The sequence below is a fragment of the Impatiens glandulifera genome, chromosome 6 (assembly GCF_907164915.1).
Source record: "Impatiens glandulifera chromosome 6, dImpGla2.1, whole genome shotgun sequence".
In the NCBI taxonomy this organism is placed as follows: domain Eukaryota; kingdom Viridiplantae; phylum Streptophyta; class Magnoliopsida; order Ericales; family Balsaminaceae; genus Impatiens; species Impatiens glandulifera.
Genome location: NC_061867.1, coordinates 7,735,254 through 7,758,864, shown reverse-complemented (window position 1 = coordinate 7,758,864; position 23,611 = coordinate 7,735,254). Strand labels below are relative to the sequence as shown.

Genomic DNA, 23,611 nt, shown 5'->3' with positions numbered 1-23,611 from the left:
ATCACCAATCATTACTTTTTTCCCTCCCTAGGTTTTTTCAAAAATCTCAATCCGAACAAGGCCTTAGTTTTATATCATTGTGTGATTAGTACATGCGTCTATGTTATGTGTCCCTAATCAAATAAGAAACTTGTTAGTACATGTACGAATAAAGCTAAAAAAAGGAAAGTAACTAAACCAGAAAATATAAAAAGTTAGTTTAAAAGGGAGTAAAATCCAAACCAACTCAATTCAAATTTTATTATTTATATATTATTATTATTTTTAAATATTATTTAAATATATGTTTAAGTCTTAACCTTAGAGTTATTAACTGTGATATTATATTTTATAAAGAATATTATATTTTTTATCTTTATAAATATATTATGTTTTAAAGATAAATTGATATTTCATTATAATTCACTCAAAAATTAATAAAATTACATTAATTATCATATTTAAATCTATTTTATTGTATTCTTTTATTAGTTAACCATTACCAAAAAACATGACTTATACATTTATGTTTAAATAAAATAAGAAAATTTTGAAAGAAAGTTGATAGTTAATTTATATAGTTTCTAAAATCAATATTTATGTTCTTTTACTCTATTTGAGTTCATTATATATAGTTTGTTTTATACCCACTTAACATATGAAACTAGTAGGATAGTTAATTTATCTCTCCTATTTAAAATTTATAATATTTTCTGTTTTATCTCATCCAATTAATTCAAACATCCAATTAAGCAAGTACGGCCTTATCAATCCGTATTATTAATATATATATATATATATATATATATATATATATATATATATATATATATATATATATATATATATATATATATATATATATATATATATATATATATTATTAATATATATATATATATTATAATTTTTAAGTATATGAATATATATTCTCTTTCATCATATTTATATTAAATAAAATACAAAAACTTTGAAAAAAATTGATATACTTCACACATAACACTTAACTTAATATTATGCCTAAATTCATTTTCAAGTATATATAAAAATAAAATTGTCTATCATTCACGAATTTAAAGAATCTAAATGAGTCGGAGTCATATATTCTCGTATATTCTGCAGAACGCGGTTCTTTCCAAGATTGTATATCATTTTTCAGCCTATTAAGTTTATTTCCTCGTATCAAATTCATTTTAATAAAAAAGATATATAATGATTTAAAATAAACTAGTCAACTCATATATCCCACCATTAATCCTCTATTTACTTATTTTATAATTTCTAAGTAACTTCATGAAATTCGCACAAGTTGAAATTTGAACCATATTCTTTGCATATATAACTCCTTTTTAACTTTTATACGAGCTGAGATTCAAAACCTAGTCCTGAGTGTGAATGTGAAATTTAATTATTAGACACATGTATAAATATATAATTTTTGTAAAAATTTGGAACATTTGAAATACCCAATTTCAGCCTATTTATGTCTCTCCTATGGTATCAAATTCATTTTTATAAAAAAATATATAATGATTTGAAATAAATTACTCAACTCATATATCCCACCATTAATCCCCTATTTATTTATTTATTTTATAATTTCTCAAGTAACTCCATGAAATTCGCACAAATTAAAATTTGAACCAAATTCATTGCATATATAACTCCTTTTAACTTTTCTACTAGCTCAGATTGAAAACCTAGTCTTGAGTTTGAATGTGAAACTTTAATGATTAGATCATCTGTATGAATATATAATTTTGGAAAAAATTGAAACATTAAAATTTGGAACATTTGAAATACCTAATATAAGGACTTATGTATAGAGGGTTGGCTCTTGGATAAGCCTAGCAATCACATGGACTAGGACATACCAACCTCTCCTAAAGCCCATAAATCTACTCATAGGGTAAGGTTAACCCAATTCGTCAAAGATAATTTGTTTTCTAATAATCTTATCCATAAGAGTTCAATCATTTATAAAAGAAATAAATGTATATTTATTAAGTGAAAACAAGTTTTATAGATTGATATTTATTAAACTAGATAAAAAAAAAAAAAACTTTAATAACGACAGCCCAATAGTAAATGCCATATAACTGTATGTATTCTTATATTTTCTTGAAATAAAGACTTGAATCAATTGGTAATAAGCTCAATCTAAACTAAGAAAAGAAAAGAAAATTAACAAAACATACAGATTACCTTTATTTATTTTCTTCTCTGAATTATTTGAATGACATAAATGTAAAGAAGCCATTCATGGTTACAATAACTTATTCATGGAGAAATAAATGTGATGTTTAACAATCTTTGATGCTAAAACATCTGCGTTGGAAACCATGGCAGTCTCCTGTTGAAAAATGCTCAAACTCACAAAACGGAAGCACAATTGCTATATCTAGTGCACATTCCTTTAAACAGATGGCTCTTTGATCTACATTCAGCAGCTTCCACCACCATCGTTCGATTCACCTTATCTATATGAAAGCAACTATTAATGACCAATTATAACCTAACTAATTTTTACTAATAAAATGTAATATTAACCTATAGGTGACATGAGAAACATAACACATAACAATACAAATGAGGTTTTCTCCATCCTCTACTATTTATATTCATTTTTTATGAAGAAAAAAAAGTATATAAAAAAATTAATTATGGTAATGAGGTTTTCTCCCTCATCCCCTGTTTATATACATTTTTTTTTGTGTAGAAAATAAAAGTATATAAAATAATTAATTATGTAAATAATTGATTATGTAAATATTGATAAAATACTTTAGGAATAAAAATTTATATGAGGTTATTTGATCTATGATATGAAATATAGTATTTCAATTTCAATTAAAATTATGGTCAAATAACATAGTACTGAATAAAAAAAATATCCAGTTTTATTAAAGCCCTAAATAGTTTTAATATTTATTAGATTGTATCGAAAAATAACTTAAATAATGTTTGATACAACAGAAAATTAAAATATAAATATTGAATACTGAATTTAAATACAAATAAACACATCAAAACTTTAAGTACTCGATATTTAAATTAGTTGAATAATATCTAAAATTAATATCTAAAAATAAATATTAAGACTATTATATTTTTATATATTAATTATATTAGTTAATAAACTTAATATATTAAATTATATAATTTTATATATTAAATAAAATAAAATAAATAAATAAATAAATACTAATATTTTTTTAACTTGTAATTAAAATTATTAATTTATAATTTATTAACTTAATATATAATATAAAAGAGAGATAATTAGAATAAATATATATATATATATACTCATCTCTCTTCACTCTTTTCAATTTTTTTTTATAATTAGTTTAGATATGATAAATTTGATAAATTATGATATAAGAAAAGAAAGAGGAATAAATATCTATTATCAAATAAACTTATATTAAATAAGTATTTAATATATTGAATTAAGTTGATAATCAATTATCAACCCTATCTTAAAAAAAAAAGTGAAATAATCGTACCAAAGGGCTATAAATTTTTAAAACGTAAAAAAAATTAAAAAAAAAATAAAAGCACTAATTTATTTTTATTTTTTCGTTAAAAAATCCATGTATATTAGAAATGATAAAAATAAGAACGATAATGAAAAATAAACTTGTTATTCAATAGGTTATCAATCTTTTAGGTGTTAAAAAAACAATTAAATTCTCTTTTAAGTGTTCAAGAAGAACGATTAAATTTTTAGTTGAGTTACCGTCTTTTCAGAACGAATCTTAAGATGTCATTAATAATAATAATATTATTAATGATACCAGACAAATATAATAAATAATAATTAAAAATTTGACAATTTTTTTACACACATAATCTACTAATAAATAATTAGGATGGTAACCTGAGTTTAAAATTCAAAAAAAAATAAAAATAAAAGCCTATCTCTTGGATGTGAATGTCCTTGAATTTGGTCATCCTCAACTTCATTTCAATCTTTTTATGACTATTTAATAATAATAATAATAATAATAATAATAATAATAAAAGATAAAAAAAAAAAATTGTGTTCTAAGGAGTTAACAAGAGTGTTGTCTATAACAGATCTATTTGTTTTGTTGTCTGTACCATTTCTCGACCCTAAATTGAGTTTATAGATTTGATTTTAGGAAGAATAGATTTAGAACATAATATTGTTTGATAAAACTACTTAATTATGTAGAGTAAATAAAAACTTATACCCTATTTATAAAACTAAAACATTTATAATATTTTTTTAAATAGTTCATATATTATAAAAAAAATAGAATAACTTAACACAACAAAACATATATCATCCTAATCAAGTATTAAATAAGTAGATAACTTAAGCGCCTTAACATAATTATTCAAACCACTAATAATAATTATCTTCTAATTTTTTATATATTTATAAATAGTCGGGAGTAAACACTCTAACTCATGACTACGAGGACATGAGTTCACCATGTCACAACGTGAATGACACTCCCAAACCCTACTCTATATTTAGGTAGTCCAACATACCAGAAGAGTTCAATTGTTTAAGGAGTATAATTTCAAATCAATGACCAGTAATACTACATTGGTTTCCTGCACAAAAACCCCACATTTCTTAGATGAAAGCTCAAGAACACAATCGCAGTCTTAAAGGTCAAAAGTATTTTCGAAAAAACAAAAAAAAGGAAGCAAACCAGCACTATAGTGTTCAGTCAATGATTCTCTACTTTTTTTTCTGGTAGTAAAACATAAGTTCTATCCTTCTAAGTGGATCTCAGAACCTTTTACTTGTTACATACCAAAGTATATAAACCAAATTTGGATAAAGGATGATAAAAGTAAACATTAGAACTCATCTAATGTTTTGTCTAGAAACCCAACAATTTGGGAATATGTACTGTACACAGAATGTCTAATGCCAGCAAACATGTTACCTTGTAGTGATGTCATTCTTAATGGCTCATTTTGAAACCCCGAAAACTGCAGATGTTGTTCTTTATTCCGTAACAGGTGTTTGTTCTAGAGCCTTCACAGGTTCTAGGTTGTCTTCAACCAAAGCGTAGACTACAGCTGTTCTAGAAGGTGCATATATTTGGAAAGAGCGTGGTCGCTCATCGTACCACCCTTCCTGCATTATGTATCATTACAATTTTTAAATACTTGTTTGTTTTCATGTTGAAATAATGAAGAAATTAGTTCACTGGTCAGTTTCTTACCGAGGTGAAATACTCTGCTTTGTGATCAAGTCTACTGAAGCCTCCAAACAATGCATCATCAGAATCCAAGACAATCTATAGAAAATGCAACAATTAGTACTTATACTAGATAGTTCCCTCTGATAGGAATCTAATCTTGTCTGTTTTGTTTTTTGCTTTCCCGCTTTTGCAATCCATGATCGCACCTTGTACTATTCTTCTTAACATAAAAATTGACCTTTTTTTAAAAAGAGTAAAGATTTAAACTTTGATGCACATCAATGGAAGACATCAAGGATTAAAGCATTAAGTCATTAAAACCTTGGCATCTTAGATTCCTGTAATCAACAACTTGCAAAAATCAGATGGTCTTATGAGTAACCAGAGGTACATGGGAAGACCTACAACTAGGGGTAGAAGATCAAACCCTAGAAGCTTGTAGGATAACAATTAGATTCATTTCTCATTAATTGTTAGTGATCTGGAAGTAGGTTGTTACGACAGGTTTATATAGGTGGATAGGACCCCCAATTTAGAGGTATTTGAAAGGTAAAGTGTGACTTTCAAAGGCATCTCAATGTGACTGCATTGTATTTTCCACATATAATACATTTGATTGCATCTCATTATGCTTTCAGTAATTCCTAAAACCATTATTAGAATGATTCATATAGGTATTTAGTAATGAAAATGTATTTAACTGTTTATTTTTGGTTTGAGTTTGAAAGTTGTATTATAAAGAAATCTATGGCAGAAAAAAAAACTCATATATATGAAGTGATTGGACAACATATGTTTTCATAGGTATTTGTCCAGAAAAGGGGATTAAGAATATGAGAGAAAAATCTAGACCAATAATAGCTATCGATTGTGTTGCCAAACAATGGTGAAGTGGTAGCCAGTGAGATTTCACAAGGCTAGAAACAGTGATACCAAACAAGGCCAAAGATGAAAAGAGAACTCATCCCTTAATCAGACTTCAATATCTCTTGGTCCCAGTTTAAGTAAATAGTCTTCAGCATCTACTTAAACTCCAAATTAACAAAATTATGAAAACACAAAATGGGAAAGAACCTATTACTGACTTAGGAGATTTAACTTGAACTCAAGCATCAAACTATGATAGAATTATTGGAAATCCATTACATGTGACAACAACTAAGGCTGGATTTTAACAAGTGATAGAACTAAATATGTGAAGCTGCGGGGATAAGAGGATATTGAAGCACAAAATCCAGCCTTAGTTGTTGTCACATGTAATGTATTCAACCTAAACCAGAACACATACAAAATTGTAGGAAGCATACCCTGTATTTTCCTGGCTTCAAGCATCCAACTCCGTAATCTGAATAGCTGTTACACCAATGAAAGTTAAAGACAAAAACCAAGTTTCCTTTCTCAAAGACAACCATCCGATCTCCTTCGTCCTTCCTTGATATGTATTGATGTGATGATGTCATGAACTGCACATACATAAACAAACACCATCAGTTTATACTTTTCACCAGCATAAACAATCTTAGGTTACAACATGTGTAGGAAGTCTTCTTTTTTAAATGTGTAGGATGAAGTTGTGGGGAATTTAATACACAAATAGATTGGGGCAGGTTTATCACGTTGGAAGGTAAAGAGATTTTAAATACTTTTGGTTCCATGGTAAGAAGATGGAACTTAATACAATATAACATTCCCTTTGTCTTGTGCAAGGGTGATATTGACCAAAAGCATTTCCCCATAACAGGTAGTAACATTTGCAAACGGACAACAAAATGCCACCATACTCAGATGTGCATCCCAATGACAAATTAGTCATAAACATATTGATTCCCAAGACATTAATGTCTTTGGAAAGAACTCAGGTTTACAGATTGAATGTTCACTAATGCGTAACTACCAAAAGGAAAATATCATAGACCATTATCATACCAAGCATTCAAACAAAACGAACAAAGAAAGAACGTACACCATACTCTTCTTCAAGATGTTGCATTGCCTGATCAAATTCTTGCAATCCATTGTATCTAAGATAATTTGCATCACCCTGTAAGTGGAAGTACAATTAGAAGTACCTTAAGGTGCAATCAGCTATTTCCAAGAACATGGCAACTCTCAATATTATAAAATGTCAAGCAACAAAAATAAAAGAGGCGGCTTGTTATCCTCAAGAATAAGTCCATGCAATCTGCATGTTGCCATCAAGCAATGAAGAACAAAAAGATGTGTTTTTATTGTATCAAATGTGCCTATGGCTTAAACACACTATGGTATACACACTAAAACCTGGGAAAACTAACGTATCCACAGCTTGTGAAACAGATATTTTATTTGCAAATAATCAATTGAAAATATTTAGGAAGGTTGAGTTTTTGGTGAAACTATTTTCATTTTAAAATGTCCAAGGTGAAGACTTGAACCCATGGTGAAACTATTTTTTTAGTTCATGTGCTCTACCTCTGAGCTATGCGTCTCCACTATTTTTTTGTGAAACTATTAAAGACCTTTTTAAAATAAGCTTTTGAAACTTGATTACACATTTATATATCCATCCACCCTACAAAGTCACAATTGTTTTATTGTACACACACATTTATACATCTTTTAAAAAAAATTAAGATGCTTTTTCAAACACATCTCTATATTTATAAACCTATTTTATTGTGTTTTCATGATACATCTTGTTCTTATTGTTGTACTTATAGGATCATTTTTTTAATGATCAAAGGTGAGATAAGATTTTCATAAAAAAAAAAGAGTTTAAAACACTTGAAATGTTTTTTATATTTGTTTATATAATTAGACTTTCACTTAAGTTTATTATCTCAAATATGAACAAATATATTTGTTAAATAAAATCTGAAGGCATCATCTATACAAATTGAGTTACATACATGTTGACTGGTAAAAGAGAAAAAAATTGAAAGGCCAAAAGCATAAATGTAACTTACGAGATCAAATCTACGCCTGCATTTATCAAAACTGTTGTTATTTCCAGGTATTACCGATCCATTAGAAAGGCGTTGTTCACCCCTAGGAAAATCGATCCACTCTGACAAGAATTGTGCAAAGTTATGGACAATCTAAATACACCACATGCAAGAACTGTTTATTACACTCACAATAATCAATAGATAAATGAACTACTCTAACCTGGATGGCCAAATTCATTTCCCATAAAATTAAGATAGCCTTCTCCACCTAAGCCCATGGTAATAAGTCTGATCATTTTGTGCAGTGCTATTCCTCGATCAATTACAGGGGTCGACGGTCTATCTATTGCCATGAAGTCATACATATCCTGAAAATATCACAGTAGCAACCAAGGAAAGAAGTGTTTAATACATGTCTCTGAGTCCTAAAGCATACAAAGTATTATGACTCACATTCATATTAAGATGTAATTCTACTTTAAGGAAATACATAAAAAAATCTCTAAGTGTATATGTGCAGATACTCTCTATCACACTTCATGTGACAAAATTCTCATTTTTCATCCTTTCATATGACACCAATAATATTCTTATGATTTTCAAAATCAAATCAATATATTATAGTATAATCTAAGTAAAGTTTTATACATTTACTAAGAAAACCTTCATTTGATAGAGATGTCACAGCATGCAAGTGTGACATGCAGATAATAAGGTTGGATGGAACTTGTAATTTCAATTATCAAACTTGAATACTCTTGGCAAATGAAACCAACACACTTCAGAATTATTGTTTAAAGCTTGAATTATATAATATCAGTAACATAAAATTAATCCTAAGAAACATCAAAGGAAAAATTTGAAGTCAGAGGCTAATCATTAATCTTATTCCTTAAAAATGACTTCATTATTATCAGCATGGCTACAGTGTAGATACTATAAATCCATGCAATTCTTCTAAGGGGTAGGTGTACTTCTTGGAAGGAAGACAGTAGTTAGTCATGCCATGAAAGTTTGTTAGATAGTTAGCCCCAAACATTATTACTTCAAATACTTGATCAGTACAATAATATAGAAGACCAATCTCATTGTTCACATTACATACCCCTTGTAATTTTGGGGAACATAGTTAAAGAGAGGGCAAACCTTATCCATTAACCAAAATGCAATGGTTTTGTCACCAACTAGAGCTTGATCATGACTTTCCGCATAAGCAACACATTTTTCTAACCATCTTCTATTTGTGAGTGTGTAAACAATATCACCCACCTGCCAATCCTCATCTCGTTTCCTGTGTCAAGTACAACAAGACAAAGAATAAATGTCTTGAAATATCAGTCACAGAGTAGTATATAGACTAGCTCGGATTAGAACCAAAGATCTATTGTAGACAAAAATAAGTCGTCAAGTTAAGAACAATTGAATCATCATCATGAATAGTAACGTAGCATCCAGATAAAGAGCTGACAAAACTATTTTGAAGGACTAAATCCAAAGAGAGTGCAGATGTCCCCCTCACTATCTAGTCAATCTGGACTGATGGATTATTTTATGTTTTTGGAAACTTCTATCAAATGTAAATGAAAAAAGAAACAATAAAAACAATATCAAAACAATGAATGAAAGAGAACAGCTCCATGGAAGAGTGTGAAGCATCACATGTCAAATCAACAAAAGTAGACCACTAAAAAGAGAATAGTTTTAAGAAATAAAAAGTTCTCTTCCAATACATCCTGTTTGTAAAGGGTTTTTTTCTCACAAAAAAAAAATATTTATAAAGGTTCGGTTTGGATGAAGTTTCTTTGCCTATTATTACAGGCTTTTCTTTCATTCTCTTGTCTTAACAGTTTTTTGATAAATAAATCTATAACTAGCATTGAAATATATAATATCACTACGCCAACAATTTTAGAAACATCATACTTCAGAAGTTCTATCCACTTATCAGCAATGGCCATGTGCAGGCGATAGTCAAATCCAATACCACCATCTTCAACAGGAATACAGAATGTTGGCATTCCACTAACCTGAGAAACAAAAAGAATGATTAATCAGCAAAAGGTCAATTTGTAAATATCAAATTTATTAGTAATGTTGCTAGTCTTTGCAGTTCATGCCTCATGGATTTTGCATAATAAACACTATGACTTCATTAGAACTTCTTAAGAAACATAGCATAACTTTAGAATCCATTAAATAATATTGTCATTGTAAAAAATGAAGGGAAAGTGGATTTGGTATATTTTGTGATATTTTCAACTATTATAAAGGAAGGCCAATTTATAGGCAATACTAGATGAAAGTAAATAAATGATAGAAAAACTTCCTAGCTAGACCACTTTCTTGTAAAGACAGTGCTTTAAAATATGTCTAGTTTGATATTTACACACTCCCCCCCCCCCCCCCCCCCCCCCCCCCCCCCTCAAACTAGGCGGAAAATTTCAGCCTTAATAAGGAGGCTCTGAAGATCTTGATTCAACAAAAAAAAATGGCTTTGAGACAATCGCCGAACATAGGCTGACGTCAAACATCTTGCACAGTGGTATCATAGAAGTCTGCAGAATTTATATTTATATTGTGTTTACCCCCATCAAATATATGAGAAATTTATCCCCCAATCTCTCCTATTTCTCAAATTCTTCAATATCACTCCATGCAGAAACCTAGTTTGACATTAAATTATCTCAGATTCTCACTATCCAAAAATTGCATATTTTCTCAAAATGAGGTAAATTAAATTATCTGACTACATGATCATATGTCTACCAGTGTTATTGTGTTCCTACATTTTGAGAATCAAAAGATATGGACTTTGACATTCATAGAAGGAGCTTCATAACTAAAAAATGACGTGGAAAAAAATATCTTTTGTTCTGAGCAGTAATCTACTAGTTTTTTTGTGCATATCATCCTTGCGCAGGAGCCATGCTAATCTTCTCTGTATCGTTCCAATTTTATCGGATGTCCCCGAAGGGACAGTAATCTACTAGTTTATCATAACCTATCAAGTGAAAAGAACTACATACATCTTCCCCAATTGTGAGAGTAGTAGGGAAAAACCCATGAATCATATCATTGATCAGCATAAGATAAGTCACAGCATCCACATCTGTCGCAAATCCAAAGTACTCGCTGTAGTTTCCTGTAAATGCTACCTGATTTGCTTGAACAAAAAAAAGTGTGTAAGCGAATAAATAGCAAGAGATATTTGAGTGTTGAGTAACACACACACATATATATATGTGTGTGTGCTTGCACATATAAATGCAGTGACATACATAAACATCAGTAAATAATTGTGTATATAATGAGAATTGTCAAACTATGATCAACATCGGAAGCTATTAACTTTCTGAAAATTAGTCCACTTTCAAAACCCTAAAAATTATCATGATAGGCATCTGACTCAGTGATTAGTTATTTCATCCCACCAAAAAAAATAGATTTCTGTGAATATTGCAGATTCAGATCTATCAAAATTAAAGATCTAAAACTTGGACACGAAAATATGATTAATTCATTGGTTGTTACCAGAGTAAAATTACACAGACTGGAGTCATTATCTTCCAATAGATATACTTGTGTCAGGGAAAACCTAGTTACATGGAAAAGAAAGAAGCAGTTTGTGGTTTCAAAAAGCAACATTGAAGAGAGCTGGGATCTATGAAGGTCTGTAGAGTCGAAAAATACTATGTGAACTTACAGTAATATCTTAAAAAGAGGTCAAAATAAAACGCAACAATCAATCAAACATCAATATTGCAAAGAATACACTACACAAAAGGAAACACATCGAGATCGACAGACATTTCATCTTATATAACATTGAGAATGGATTCGTGGAACATATATACTTTCCTTCAACACATCAAACAACAAACATCATCACAAAGGCTCTCCAATTATCCAACTTCAAAGAATTGTTTAACAAGTTAAGCAAGTAAAGTTTGTACAATTCAACTTATACAATTATTTTTGGAGATTTTATTTTATTAATCCCTTTAATTATGGAAATTACTCCATTTATTTAGCTAGGTTTGTGTATATATTAACGTAATGTAAATTGAGTTATTCCATTAAGAAATAATGTAAATATCTACAACTTTTTTTTAATCACACCATGTAACCACACATGTCTATTGTGCATCACCTAGCATTTTGGTCAAACCTGCAAGCCATGATGCGTGTACATCATTGAAGTCACTCCGTCAAATCTGAACCCATCAAATTTGTATTCATCCAACCACCATCTTACATTTGAAACAAGAAACCTGAGTACCTAAGGCAAAAGGAAACAAGAAATCAAAATATGTAGGGATGCATTGACCCTAAGGACAAAATCTAGAAGTAGCATATTTTGAAACATACTTCCCAATCACCATAGTTAAATAGTCGGGAGTCCCACAACCAATGATAACCTCGTGCTCCAGAGTGAAAGTAGTGACTATCAGTCCCATCAAACATGTTCAACCCATCCAAAGTATTACTTGAAGCATGACTGATACATAGAAGATTTCCTTATCAGGCATTAGGACATAAAGAAGACCATGAGTTAATAGAGTAAAATCAAGAAAAATATATCAAATTCTTAAAAAACTGGCTGAGGTTATCAAGTGATAATAAATCCAGACACTGACTTTGGTCGTTAATACGGTGAAAGAAAGTGGAATAAATATTCACAGCATTTAAAGACAAACAATAACTTCACCGTATTTACCATAGAATTATGTGAAATAAAAATATAATTGAACATTAAGGACAGACGTGATATAGAACCACATGAAGGAGCTCTAGTAATTGAGTTATTTATCCTTATCTCTTATCCGGTTCAGCTTAATTTATGAAGACTTGCCAAAATTCTTCCCATGCTTCCTTCTCTTCGTGCCTTGCTTACATCTCTATGAATTATTAAATCTCCTATTTTATAAATTTCACTTATCTCTTCAGTTGTAAGAACAATGTCTTTCTGCACATATATACTCCTTTTGACATGTTGCTCAAATTTCTTGGCTTAGTGGGACCAACTCCATTCATGATAGTGAAACATAGTGTGCTGCTGATATATCATGTTAGAAAGTTATGTTTATCAATATGATTGTGGGATTCTTTATATGTTTCAACAGGTGTTAGAAATTCACTAGATTTAGTAACCTTTTGTATTTTGTTCTTTGAACATTCTATTTTGGGGATTTCTTGCTTTTCTAATATTTTAACATGGTATATTTTTCTAATTTGAACTAATCATACATATTATATGCCTTGAACTAGAATTAGGTATAATCTTGAATAGAAAAGTATAATTGACACAAGGATAAAAGAATTATATTGAGACGAGAAGTGAAGAATTAATTAAGAAAGATAGAACCCTAATTGCTAAGGTAAATCCAATGAGGATGAGAGAGGAAAACTCAGAATTGAACTAATCATTTCATAACTACAATATAACTTCTACTAATCTATTTATACTATTTATTTATAACCACCACTACATGTTATTAACCGCTATTCAAACCTAGGACTTTAGCCCAAACCCTTTCCCCTTATAACACTACATACCCCTTAATTTCGTTAGTCAGCGTCATTAAACAAATGTTCTGCTGAAACTTCAAAACATCATCAGAATTGCTTCATTAGGCTATCGGGTGGTTCCTCGAACCATAAGAAGTACCTTTTACTCATCAACGACTTATGATAAAAAAAATTCTTCAGAGAAAACTGTAGAATTATCCTCAAATATGGAAAGTCGGTAGAAAATCAATCAATTAAAGTATTGATTTACTAACTGACCGAGAATGGAAAGTCATCAGTAAATCAATGAATTAGACTAATTGATTGAAGATTTGCTATCAAATCAATTATATGATTTTATCGTTTAAATCATTTCCTTTTCTGCAAATGTATTTTTCACTATTTAAGTATTGGACTTCCTATGTAAGAACACAACCAATAAACTGGCAATAAATTTCTCTCTTTTCTTTAAATTTCTACAAAAACTTTCATCATCTGGTGGTTCTTCAAACCACAAGAAGTACCCCATTTTTTTGCCTTGAATCAAGACATGATTGAAACATAGGGTCATTGGCCAAGATTTGGTTTTTGAGATTCTCAAATGCATCAATTGTCAAAACGAAATGAGCTATGCCTCGGTCAACTTGATCACGACAATATGTATTAACATATGTTGATTGCATTTCGTGTTCGTTAATCACCGTCATTGGCATCTCGTTTTCCAAGACCAATTTTGGGATTTGTAAGGAAATAACTGACAACTTTGCATTACCGCATATCTCTTCTCCAAACCTAAAATCGTCGCCTTTTGTCTCGTATTTCTTTTGAGTCTCCACTTTTTCTTCATCAACACTTGTTTGTTTGGACATTTGAGGAACCAGACTTGAGTTCTTCAATCCATCAAAATAGTTCCAATGTTTTTTCCTAAAACATTCGTTGATTGTTGAAGTGCTTTGCCCTTAACATTTTCCTCTAATTGCATAATCACCTTCTACATTGCGGGCATCATTTCATCCATTTTGTTGAGTCGTTTATCATTTCGATCTAATCTTTTATCACTTTCCTTGAGCTTCAAACCCATCACTTTTAGCTCGTCTTCTATTTCGAGTTCCACCACTACAACTGTCAAGAAATACTTGATGATCCCTCCTTTAACCTCAGCTAGCCACAATAGCCAGACCAATAATCCCAAAAACAATATAATCCAGTAGCTTCAACAATTTAGTAGCAGTCAAACATGATCTCTGGTTCCAAGATCGATCATTGTGCAAACAGTAAAATAATGCACTACAACTAAATTAAGAGAGACAAATACAGCTTCTCTCCTCTTTCAGTAGCAACTTGATTATAGTATTCCTACCCAAAAGGACTATCTGACCTTAGAAATCCACTTCTGAATGCCTATCACACCAAAATTAAATCACAAGTAAACGAAACCCGATTTCGGTTGTCTCTGAACCAGATTTGACGAACCACTCGCAGTTGACGATCTCCTCTTCTTCACTTTGTTCTTCTTCGATTGCTGCTTTCTCTTCAAATTCGCAGATCGATTCTTACAACATTTTTTCATTCATATCATCGCTAGTCGATTCCACAATTTTCAATAATCGAAATACAAATTCTTCTGATTGAAATATGCACAACATCCTGTTTCTCTCTAGCCGTTTGGAGATGATGACCTGGAGCTGTGACTTCTTCTTCAGTTCTGGAGTTCTGTTCTCAGCTTCAACACCAATATCAGTTCTGATTTGCGGCAGAAATGAGACTGTTGAATTGTAATCTGATCGGTGATGGTTTATTCCTTCATAAACGATCAGTCAGTTATTATGCTACTGCCTCTTCTAGAACTTTTTCACTGTACACACTATTTTGCCAAGAACGGGCTCTAATACCAATGATATACCTTAAACTAGAAATATGCATAATCTTGAATAGAAAGTTATAATTGACACAATGATAAAAGAATTATATTGAGATGTGGAATGAAGAATTAATGGAGAGAGATAGAACCCTAACTGCTAGGGTTAAAACAATGGGGATGAGAGAGGAAAACTCAGAATTGAACTAATCATTTCATAACTACAGTATAACTTCTACTAATCTATTTATAACTACCACTATCTGTTCTTAACCGCTATTCAATCCTAGGGAATTAGCCCTAACCCTTTCCCCTTATAACAACATATTGGAGCAGTAGTGCAGTACCATAACTATGCTTAGGTGCATTTTAAATTTGCAGGCAAATTTCTAATTTCATGTATGAGTTCTCCTTCAAAAATCAGGTACCATACTAACATACACCGAAGTGGGAATACAAGGTTCTTTAGAATCATGTTATGGACGCAACCAAAATCCAAAATTTATCAAATCATAAAATTGATAAAATAATAATATGTCAAGTCAAGATTACCTGTGAACAATGTCCATTAGAACCACCAAACCTAGCTCATGAGCTCTATCTATTAGAGACTTCAGATCTTCAGGACTTCCACAGCGACTGCTAGGAGCAAAGAAATTGGTAACATGATACCTAAACAAAATAAAATGAGTCAAAAACATATTAGAGTAAATTATTGACAATATTTCATAGTAGCCAGATCAAATCATTGTAACCACAAAAAAAAAGTTAAAAAGAAACAATGGCCTTGTTCCATTTCAATGAATTCTTAGACTGATTCTGAATATTTCCAAGTAATTCTACAAAATGATGTGGTTACAATCTCAAATTTGATTTCTCATCGAGTCACTTATTTTTATTTTATTTTTCATCACTCAAATGAGTCAATTAGCATACAAGTCCAAATAGAACAAGGCCAAAGAAACAGCGGAAATGATAACAGTTGCAGTACAACATTCAAAAGTTTGAGTAAAATGATTTTACCCAAAGCTAGCATAGTATGAATGCTCCTGAATGGCCATGATTTGAACAGCATTATAACCAAGCTTTTTAATACGTGGAAGCACATCATCTCTGAAGTTAGCATAAGAGTTAATCATTGGTTCCTGCAGGTCAGAGTCAAGATAGGATTATTGGAAAAGAGATCTTGTAAAATATTGAAGACACTAGACTTCGTCAGATTAATAGGCACCAGAAATAAATGGAATTAAACCATTGACCATGTTGTCTATTGGCTTTTGTGTAATAGAATAGGATAGAACCCTTACCTTCACAATGACAACTACATATTTACTAATTTTCACACACAAAAAAACTACATATCTACTAATTACACATTTACACTGCTTGAATTCTTAATGGAATTTAATAAAAATGTAACAAACAAAAACTTCCACATTTAATAAAAGAAACCAAGACACTCATGTTTCAGCTTTGGCTCAGGGAAATATCCACAATCAAGGACAAAGCCTAAACAATGAATCCAAGATACTAATCTGTAGAGAGAAGATAAAGCACATACCGTACTACTCATGCCAACATGCGACTCATAAATCCTCAGTGATTTTGGCTTCATTGGCCGAGGATGTTTGAATACATATTTCTCCTACAAATAGAAATGAATGTCGTTCGTAAGCAGAAGAGCTTGGGGATAAATGGTAAATTTGGTATCGAAATTGTTTTAACCCTCAAAACTGTCATAACTGCGATTTTATAGGCTTCTGGAAAAGATCAAATGATTTAGTTTATTTTTCCAATTAGCAAACGCATAATACATGAAATGTGATACACGTTCTTCCAGGTTGATCAAATATTAAAATTTTGGAGAAAAATATATGCATGCAAGTTGCAACATGGAAATAGCATATACCTGATAGTCTTAAGAAGGAATAATCAGGTCCTGGAAAATTTTAAACATATTACCTCTTCAGGGGGATCATAATATATCCCATTATATGGAATCTCTCCAGGTGCCTGTATGGAGAACTTGATCCATGCTGGTATAGAGTCTTTAACACCAGAAGGAGTATCCATACGGATCTACAGTTCAACAGAAATGATGTAGATTATGAAAAAGATTCCCCATGATCTACAAAAAATGCAAATAAAACAATCAAATAGAACCCCTTGCAAGCAAGCAGTTTTAATTGGAAACGTGTTTTCGGGAAAATAAGAAAGCAACTTTCTAGCATAGGATTTTTTACATGCAATTGATACATGAACGGGAGTTTCATATGCAAAAATTTACAAGCATTCATTTATTTATAATCCTTAATAAACAGTAAAATAAATTCAAGGTCATGCAATCAAAAGGAGGATTTTTCAGAGGTAAATTAGAAGAGGTTATTTTGCAGACAAAGCCTTATGATCATTTCATCTCACGCTGTAAACAAAGCCAACAAACAAACTTAATTTAGTGGTTACACTTACTCATATATGGAGTTATTAACTCTCTGGATTTCTAAACCATTGGGTTCTCTTTCTATGAGTTAACACAATAGTTCTAAAATTAGAAAGAAGTCCAATATTCCAAACATATTTTAGCTAGATAAAAAGGGGAAATTACATACTAGGCAGTTTCTATTGTCCGTTGAAAGAGCTTGTCTAGGAGATAAATAATTACCTTAACTCTTGAGCCATGTGGTATTGCTGGGCTACCATCAGCATTGTTTGGCAAAAAGATCTCCCAGACACCTACTTCATTCTGTTCAGAATCCATCATATATAAGTAAATATTTCTTTCTCCTCTTCAGCTTTTCAGAATCTCAAAAGAATGCTCAATGTAAGTAAAAATGATTTTGGGTTTAGAGCATAACCATTAAAAAGTGATATTAGACAGACAAGTGATGAAACAAAGTGTCCTGAAAGCCAATAAACTAGCATGGGAACTACCTTTTGAATGGTAACTAGAGTCAAGACAAGAACTAATCATGGATCTGGATTTAGTCTCCCACATTGAACACTAATGGACTTCACACTTGTGTTTATAAGGAAGAGGGATGCCTAACAGAGTTATAAGAGTACCAACTTATGTGACAAACTATTATAGCCCCATTGCACAAATGGCAAGACCCAAGTCATAAACAGAGCCTTTTTTTAAATGGTATCTTGTCACATCACCATTACATTCACTTTGATGTTGTTTGTTTTTTGTATGAAACTTGTGATTGAATTAGATAAAACTTTTTAAAGTGAAAGTGGATGAAAAAATGATTTATTGACAAATTTTATACCATGCTAAGGAAAACTTTGTTGATAACAGGTAGTCTACCCTCTCCTCATGTGGTGGACGATTTGGAAAGAAAGGAATAGAAGAATTTTCCAAGGAAAAAACTACATCGTCAAAAAAATTAAAGGCTTTATGCTTCATGCTAATGCTTCAATTCGGAAAAGGGGGTTTAGAACGGGAGGAGATTTTTTTTATCTTACTGGAATCTAACTTTTTGTGTTCTTGTTTTCATTTTTGGTTTTTCCCATCCCCGTCCCCTTATTTGTAATGCTGCGTTCCTATTGTCCTAACGAAAAGTTGAGATTTTTCAAAACAAACAAAATTGATAACTTTTTGACAAATGACTTCTTTTTGTGGCAAAGTGAAAAATGAGGTAGCAAAAGGCTATATATATATAAATAGGAGGGAGAAAGGTGCAGATACGACTCATGAAACAAAAACATCAACACTCCAAAGATTATACACAAGATTGGAGCAAACATAAATGCATGAATAAGTAATTGTTACCACCTGAGCCATAACATCAGCTTTAGGATTCCAATTGTTGAAATCACCAATCAGTGCTGCAGACTAAGAATGCAAAACAAGAATGAAAGAATTAGAATTTATCACAAAAACAACCAAATGCTTTACAGAAATGCATATGAAAATAAGTGATATGGACAAAGTAATGTGACCACATAGTTCCAACTTACAAGAAACCTATAGCTAAAACAAAACCATGACTAATAACCAAAATTCAGAAATGGATTTAATGATCATTTTTTTCTATTGCATGTGTTGAACTCAAGAAGTAGGCAAACAATGTGACTAGCTACATTTTTTCGAAAGAAAATATAAAGGAAATGTCTGTCATTGTGTTTTCAGATATTGGCAGGCTTAACTGACATGTCATAGTCATTGTCAAGTTAATCAAAGATTTAGAGCCACAATCTACAACCAAAATTTGCAATTATAAATCAGAATAATGGAAACATTTTATTTCATCACAAGCATATCATTTGAGAGAGGGAAAATGATGATGAGATGAGAAAAGTTCAGGTCTGGTTAGCATTATATAATAAACTTCAAACAAAAATTATAAAATGGGCATCAGTGAAAATTGGAAGACCATCCCACTTATCATGTGAAGGACATTCCAAGGAACGGGATTAGGGAAAGAGATTATCAAAGGTGACAACAACGAGAATCAGTTTCTTGTACTAATGAGAAGAACAGGAAAGTGATTCTAACAACGAGAAACAAGTTATATTCTTCTCTAAAACTGATTTCTATTCACTTTTATTTTTTTCCTTGACCACCATAGGTTAGTATGCTATCACTTTGTCATTGTGCTAATAGCACATCCCTTGTTTCTATTACTTCGTATAAATTATATGAACCTTTTTATACATTTTTTTAATTTAAATTAGTAAACACGGATCTGGAAAATGATATTTTAATAAATACAGATAATGTTATACAAAAATGCCTTTCATAATTCCAGAATGGCTATACCTACGTAGTTGCAACGCAGTCCACATTTACTAATTGAGAAAAATTACCATAAGAAGTAATATGAGATTCAGAGCGTGACAATTGTCCAACTGAGAAAATTTCCTTCTTTAAACATTACTGTATATGGGAAATTATTGACTCCAAGCTCAAACTATGAACATATTGAGCTCATTATTCAGTTGAAGGAAGCAGTACATAAAATTCAGTTGAACTTCGTGAGATAAACACTCCCAACTATGCAGTGCTCATTATTCAAATGGGAGAAAAAAAATAATTGAAGATGAGAAGAATACTAACCTTAGCTCCTGGGGCCCACTCCCTGTAAGTGATACCTGTATCACTGGAACAACAGGAAAATATTTATCATCTATTTATCATTTCCACAAGTTAAAAAAAATTTAATACATGTTATATGCACTAAAAATGATTAGAAAGCAAAACCATAAAAAGTTGCTTAAAAGTTAAAAGTATGCTATTAAAGATATCAAAACTAGTTATTGCTAGTGTTCCATGAAAAGAAAAAGTACCAACAATCACCACAAGGTGTTAATGGCTGTAGAAGGAAATTAGGAGTTGTATAAGTTAGGAGATTATATCCTTTCCAGTTTTTTATTTGTGTAACACTATATACATAACTAGTGAATGAAAGCAATGCATTGAATATTTTCCCAAATATATAGTTTCACGTTCACGGTATTAGGGCATTAGGATTTCTTACACACTAGTTATGATTTTCTTCAACTCATGACTACACGAGGATTACACATGTCATTATGAGACCTTCGTGGTGACTATGATTTTCATTTTTTTTTTAAAGTGCAGTACATGATGAAGGTTCAAACTGTAACAGACCAAAATTAGAGAAGATCGGAGCGAACTTGACTGTCAATCCACAAAAATGATTTTTCTTAGATATTCATCTCTTCAAATTGGGATACAAATGCTACTCCCACACTACAAAGAAATCCTATGTCTCAATGGGTGTCGCGTTCCTTGGAAACTAAACGTACTAGCCTATGGTCTGATTAAGGGGGAGAACATCAGTGAGAGCCACAACCAGAGATTATCTGGAACATAATCATCCCTCATAATTCCTACCATACGTAACCTAGAAGTACAGAAAGTTTGTGTATGCTACACAAAATTACTCCCAGCACTACTCCAACATGAGGAACTTAATCCGGATCCTACAGATACTCCACACAAGTACGACTTCAAATTATGACTCTAATTTACCTTGGAGTTTCAGAGATAGAACTATACCTTCTGTTAAAACCAAACTTCTCATACCCCCGAGAAAAAGCATCTAAACCACCTTCATACTTGTCAATATTCTCACGAAGTTTCTTGTATTGCTTGTATCTGCTTGAACAAAAAAACAGAAACTAAATTTGCTAATTCCAAGAAGTATCCTACAGTTGCAACAAAATGTGTAAAGAAAGATATATATAAAGGTAAGTTAAAGCAATCGCAAGGAATTCAAAGTAATTCAATGAATAGAACACGGAACATGGATTTATGCTACTGAAGAAAAGGAAACTGGATACCTTTAACAAATTATATATTGAAAAGAAATAAGGAACCAAAAAGACCTCATACCGATAATCCAAATGACCACGATAATTATCCAACAGTGGATCTATCTCATATATCTTCTGCCCATTCCCAGGCGGAGGAATTGACCTTTTACGAATAACATCCTTTTCATTCCATATTGCCTCATATTTAGCTACATCCATCAAGTCCTCGTTGTGTTCCAACTCCACACCAATTACATTATCGGAAATCTGAACTCAATAAAAACCAAGGAAATGTAACACATGCTAATTGATAAGATTTTATGAAACATAAAAGCATGTAACAGAACCTGAGGATCATCTACCACTCCACCAGGTACCAAAAGCTTATCAGATGCAACAACAACAGAGGCTGGGGAATCGGAATCATAAGACGAATTTCGCACAATAATCTTCCCTATATAAAACCACATTTTAAACAACTACAATTAATATATGCCAAATATAATTAAGCATCCATTGAACTAGCCTGATCGTGTAAGAAAACGTTACAGTAAAATAACACAAACTATTGACCACAATGTTCATCAAACACCAAATTTCTCACACATTCAATAAAAAGAATCGCTCACATCTCCTATAGGCCAAATATATAAATTGATTTACAAATTGTAGAAAATTGAGCATCCATTGAACTAACCTGATCGTATAAGAAAACGTGACAGTAAAACAACACGATATGATTAATTAACATAACTATTAACCACAATGTTCATCAAACATCAAATCTCTCAAACATTCAATAAAACTCAACATAAATCACATCTCCTATCCCCTAGGCTAAAGAGCAAACACTGGAGTAACAAAAACGGCATGCACTAGTTACAAGGAAGAGAAAATGCAATAACGCGACTAGATTAACAACATCATGAAGATATCGTATGAGATTGAGAGAGATACTAGAATGATGCTTCTTCAGCAGAAGAGGTTGAACGTTATTTCTTCGATCAGCATGAAAAGTGGAGCCGGAGGACCAATCGTACAGAAATGGCGCAGAAGGTAATCGAATACCGGGAAGAGTGTACACCATTGTTGGTACGTTTCTCGGCCACCGAAAGGAACTGTGTGTGTTTGTGTGTGAGAGAGAAGGGTGGAAAGGATGATATTTTAGAAAGGTGAAAGATCTAACAGAGTACTCAGTTCAAGGCGCCAAGAGAAACGTGACAGAGCATGGATAGAGAGAGAGAGAGAGAGAGAAAGAAAGACTAGTTTGGTTTTCAATACTAGCCGCATAATGAATTGTCATCCAATTATAATATTTATTTTTTCTAATTAATCGGTATTATTTGTTTGTTTCCTATTATTTAATTTATTTTTTAGGGAGTTACGGTCAAATTCATTATTTAGAAATAATATAAAATAACAATTACAAAACAATTAAATTATCATTCGGTTATTAAATAGTTTGACAAATTTATAAAAAAAAATATTCTTAACAGTTTTACAATTAAAAACGAACTTGTTTGAGTGAGTTCTGTAATAAAATTAAATAAGTGGGTCAAATTAATTAATCCATATCAAGCAACCATACAAATTGTTTTTAACCGAGTGAGAATTGATTACCCACCGCCTTGTTCGGTTGGGTTATTGAAATAACTTATAGAAATAAAAATGAGTATTGGTGATGATTTTGAAAAGTTATGATGTTGTATTTTATTTATTTTTTTGAAATATTGATATATATAAATAAAATTAGGGATGTAAATGAACCGAGCTGCTCGCGAGCTATTCGAATTTCGGCTCGACAAAAAGCTCGTTCGAGCTCGTTCGTTAGTCTTAACGAGCTGAGTTCAAGCTCGTTTAAA

At 31.2% G+C, this 23,611-nt stretch overlaps 1 protein-coding gene and 1 non-coding gene across 2 annotated transcripts; both read right to left on the bottom strand.

Annotated features, from left to right (window-relative positions):
• Nucleotides 1-4,626: 4,626 nt before the first annotated feature.
• Nucleotides 4,627-23,016, bottom strand: LOC124942688 (1,4-alpha-glucan-branching enzyme 2-2, chloroplastic/amyloplastic-like). The gene is made up of 22 exons (XM_047483234.1): nucleotides 22,707-23,016; nucleotides 22,097-22,203; nucleotides 21,829-22,016; nucleotides 21,493-21,591; nucleotides 20,527-20,569; nucleotides 19,243-19,302; nucleotides 18,127-18,207; nucleotides 17,427-17,543; nucleotides 17,026-17,109; nucleotides 16,488-16,609; nucleotides 16,017-16,136; nucleotides 12,467-12,596; nucleotides 12,267-12,377; nucleotides 11,125-11,253; nucleotides 10,022-10,125; nucleotides 9,245-9,389; nucleotides 8,319-8,466; nucleotides 8,117-8,217; nucleotides 7,135-7,212; nucleotides 6,479-6,634; nucleotides 5,193-5,267; nucleotides 4,627-5,104 (listed from the first exon to the last, which is right to left on the bottom strand). Exons 1-22 carry the CDS (start codon nucleotides 22,834-22,836, stop codon nucleotides 4,973-4,975), a joined length of 2,460 nt encoding a protein of 819 aa, XP_047339190.1. The 5' UTR covers nucleotides 22,837-23,016; the 3' UTR covers nucleotides 4,627-4,972.
• On the bottom strand, nucleotides 10,978-11,075 carry LOC124944232. Its single transcript, XR_007099873.1, has one exon. It is a non-coding gene; the product is annotated as a U6 spliceosomal RNA (small nuclear RNA).
• Nucleotides 23,017-23,611: the final 595 nt, after the last annotated feature.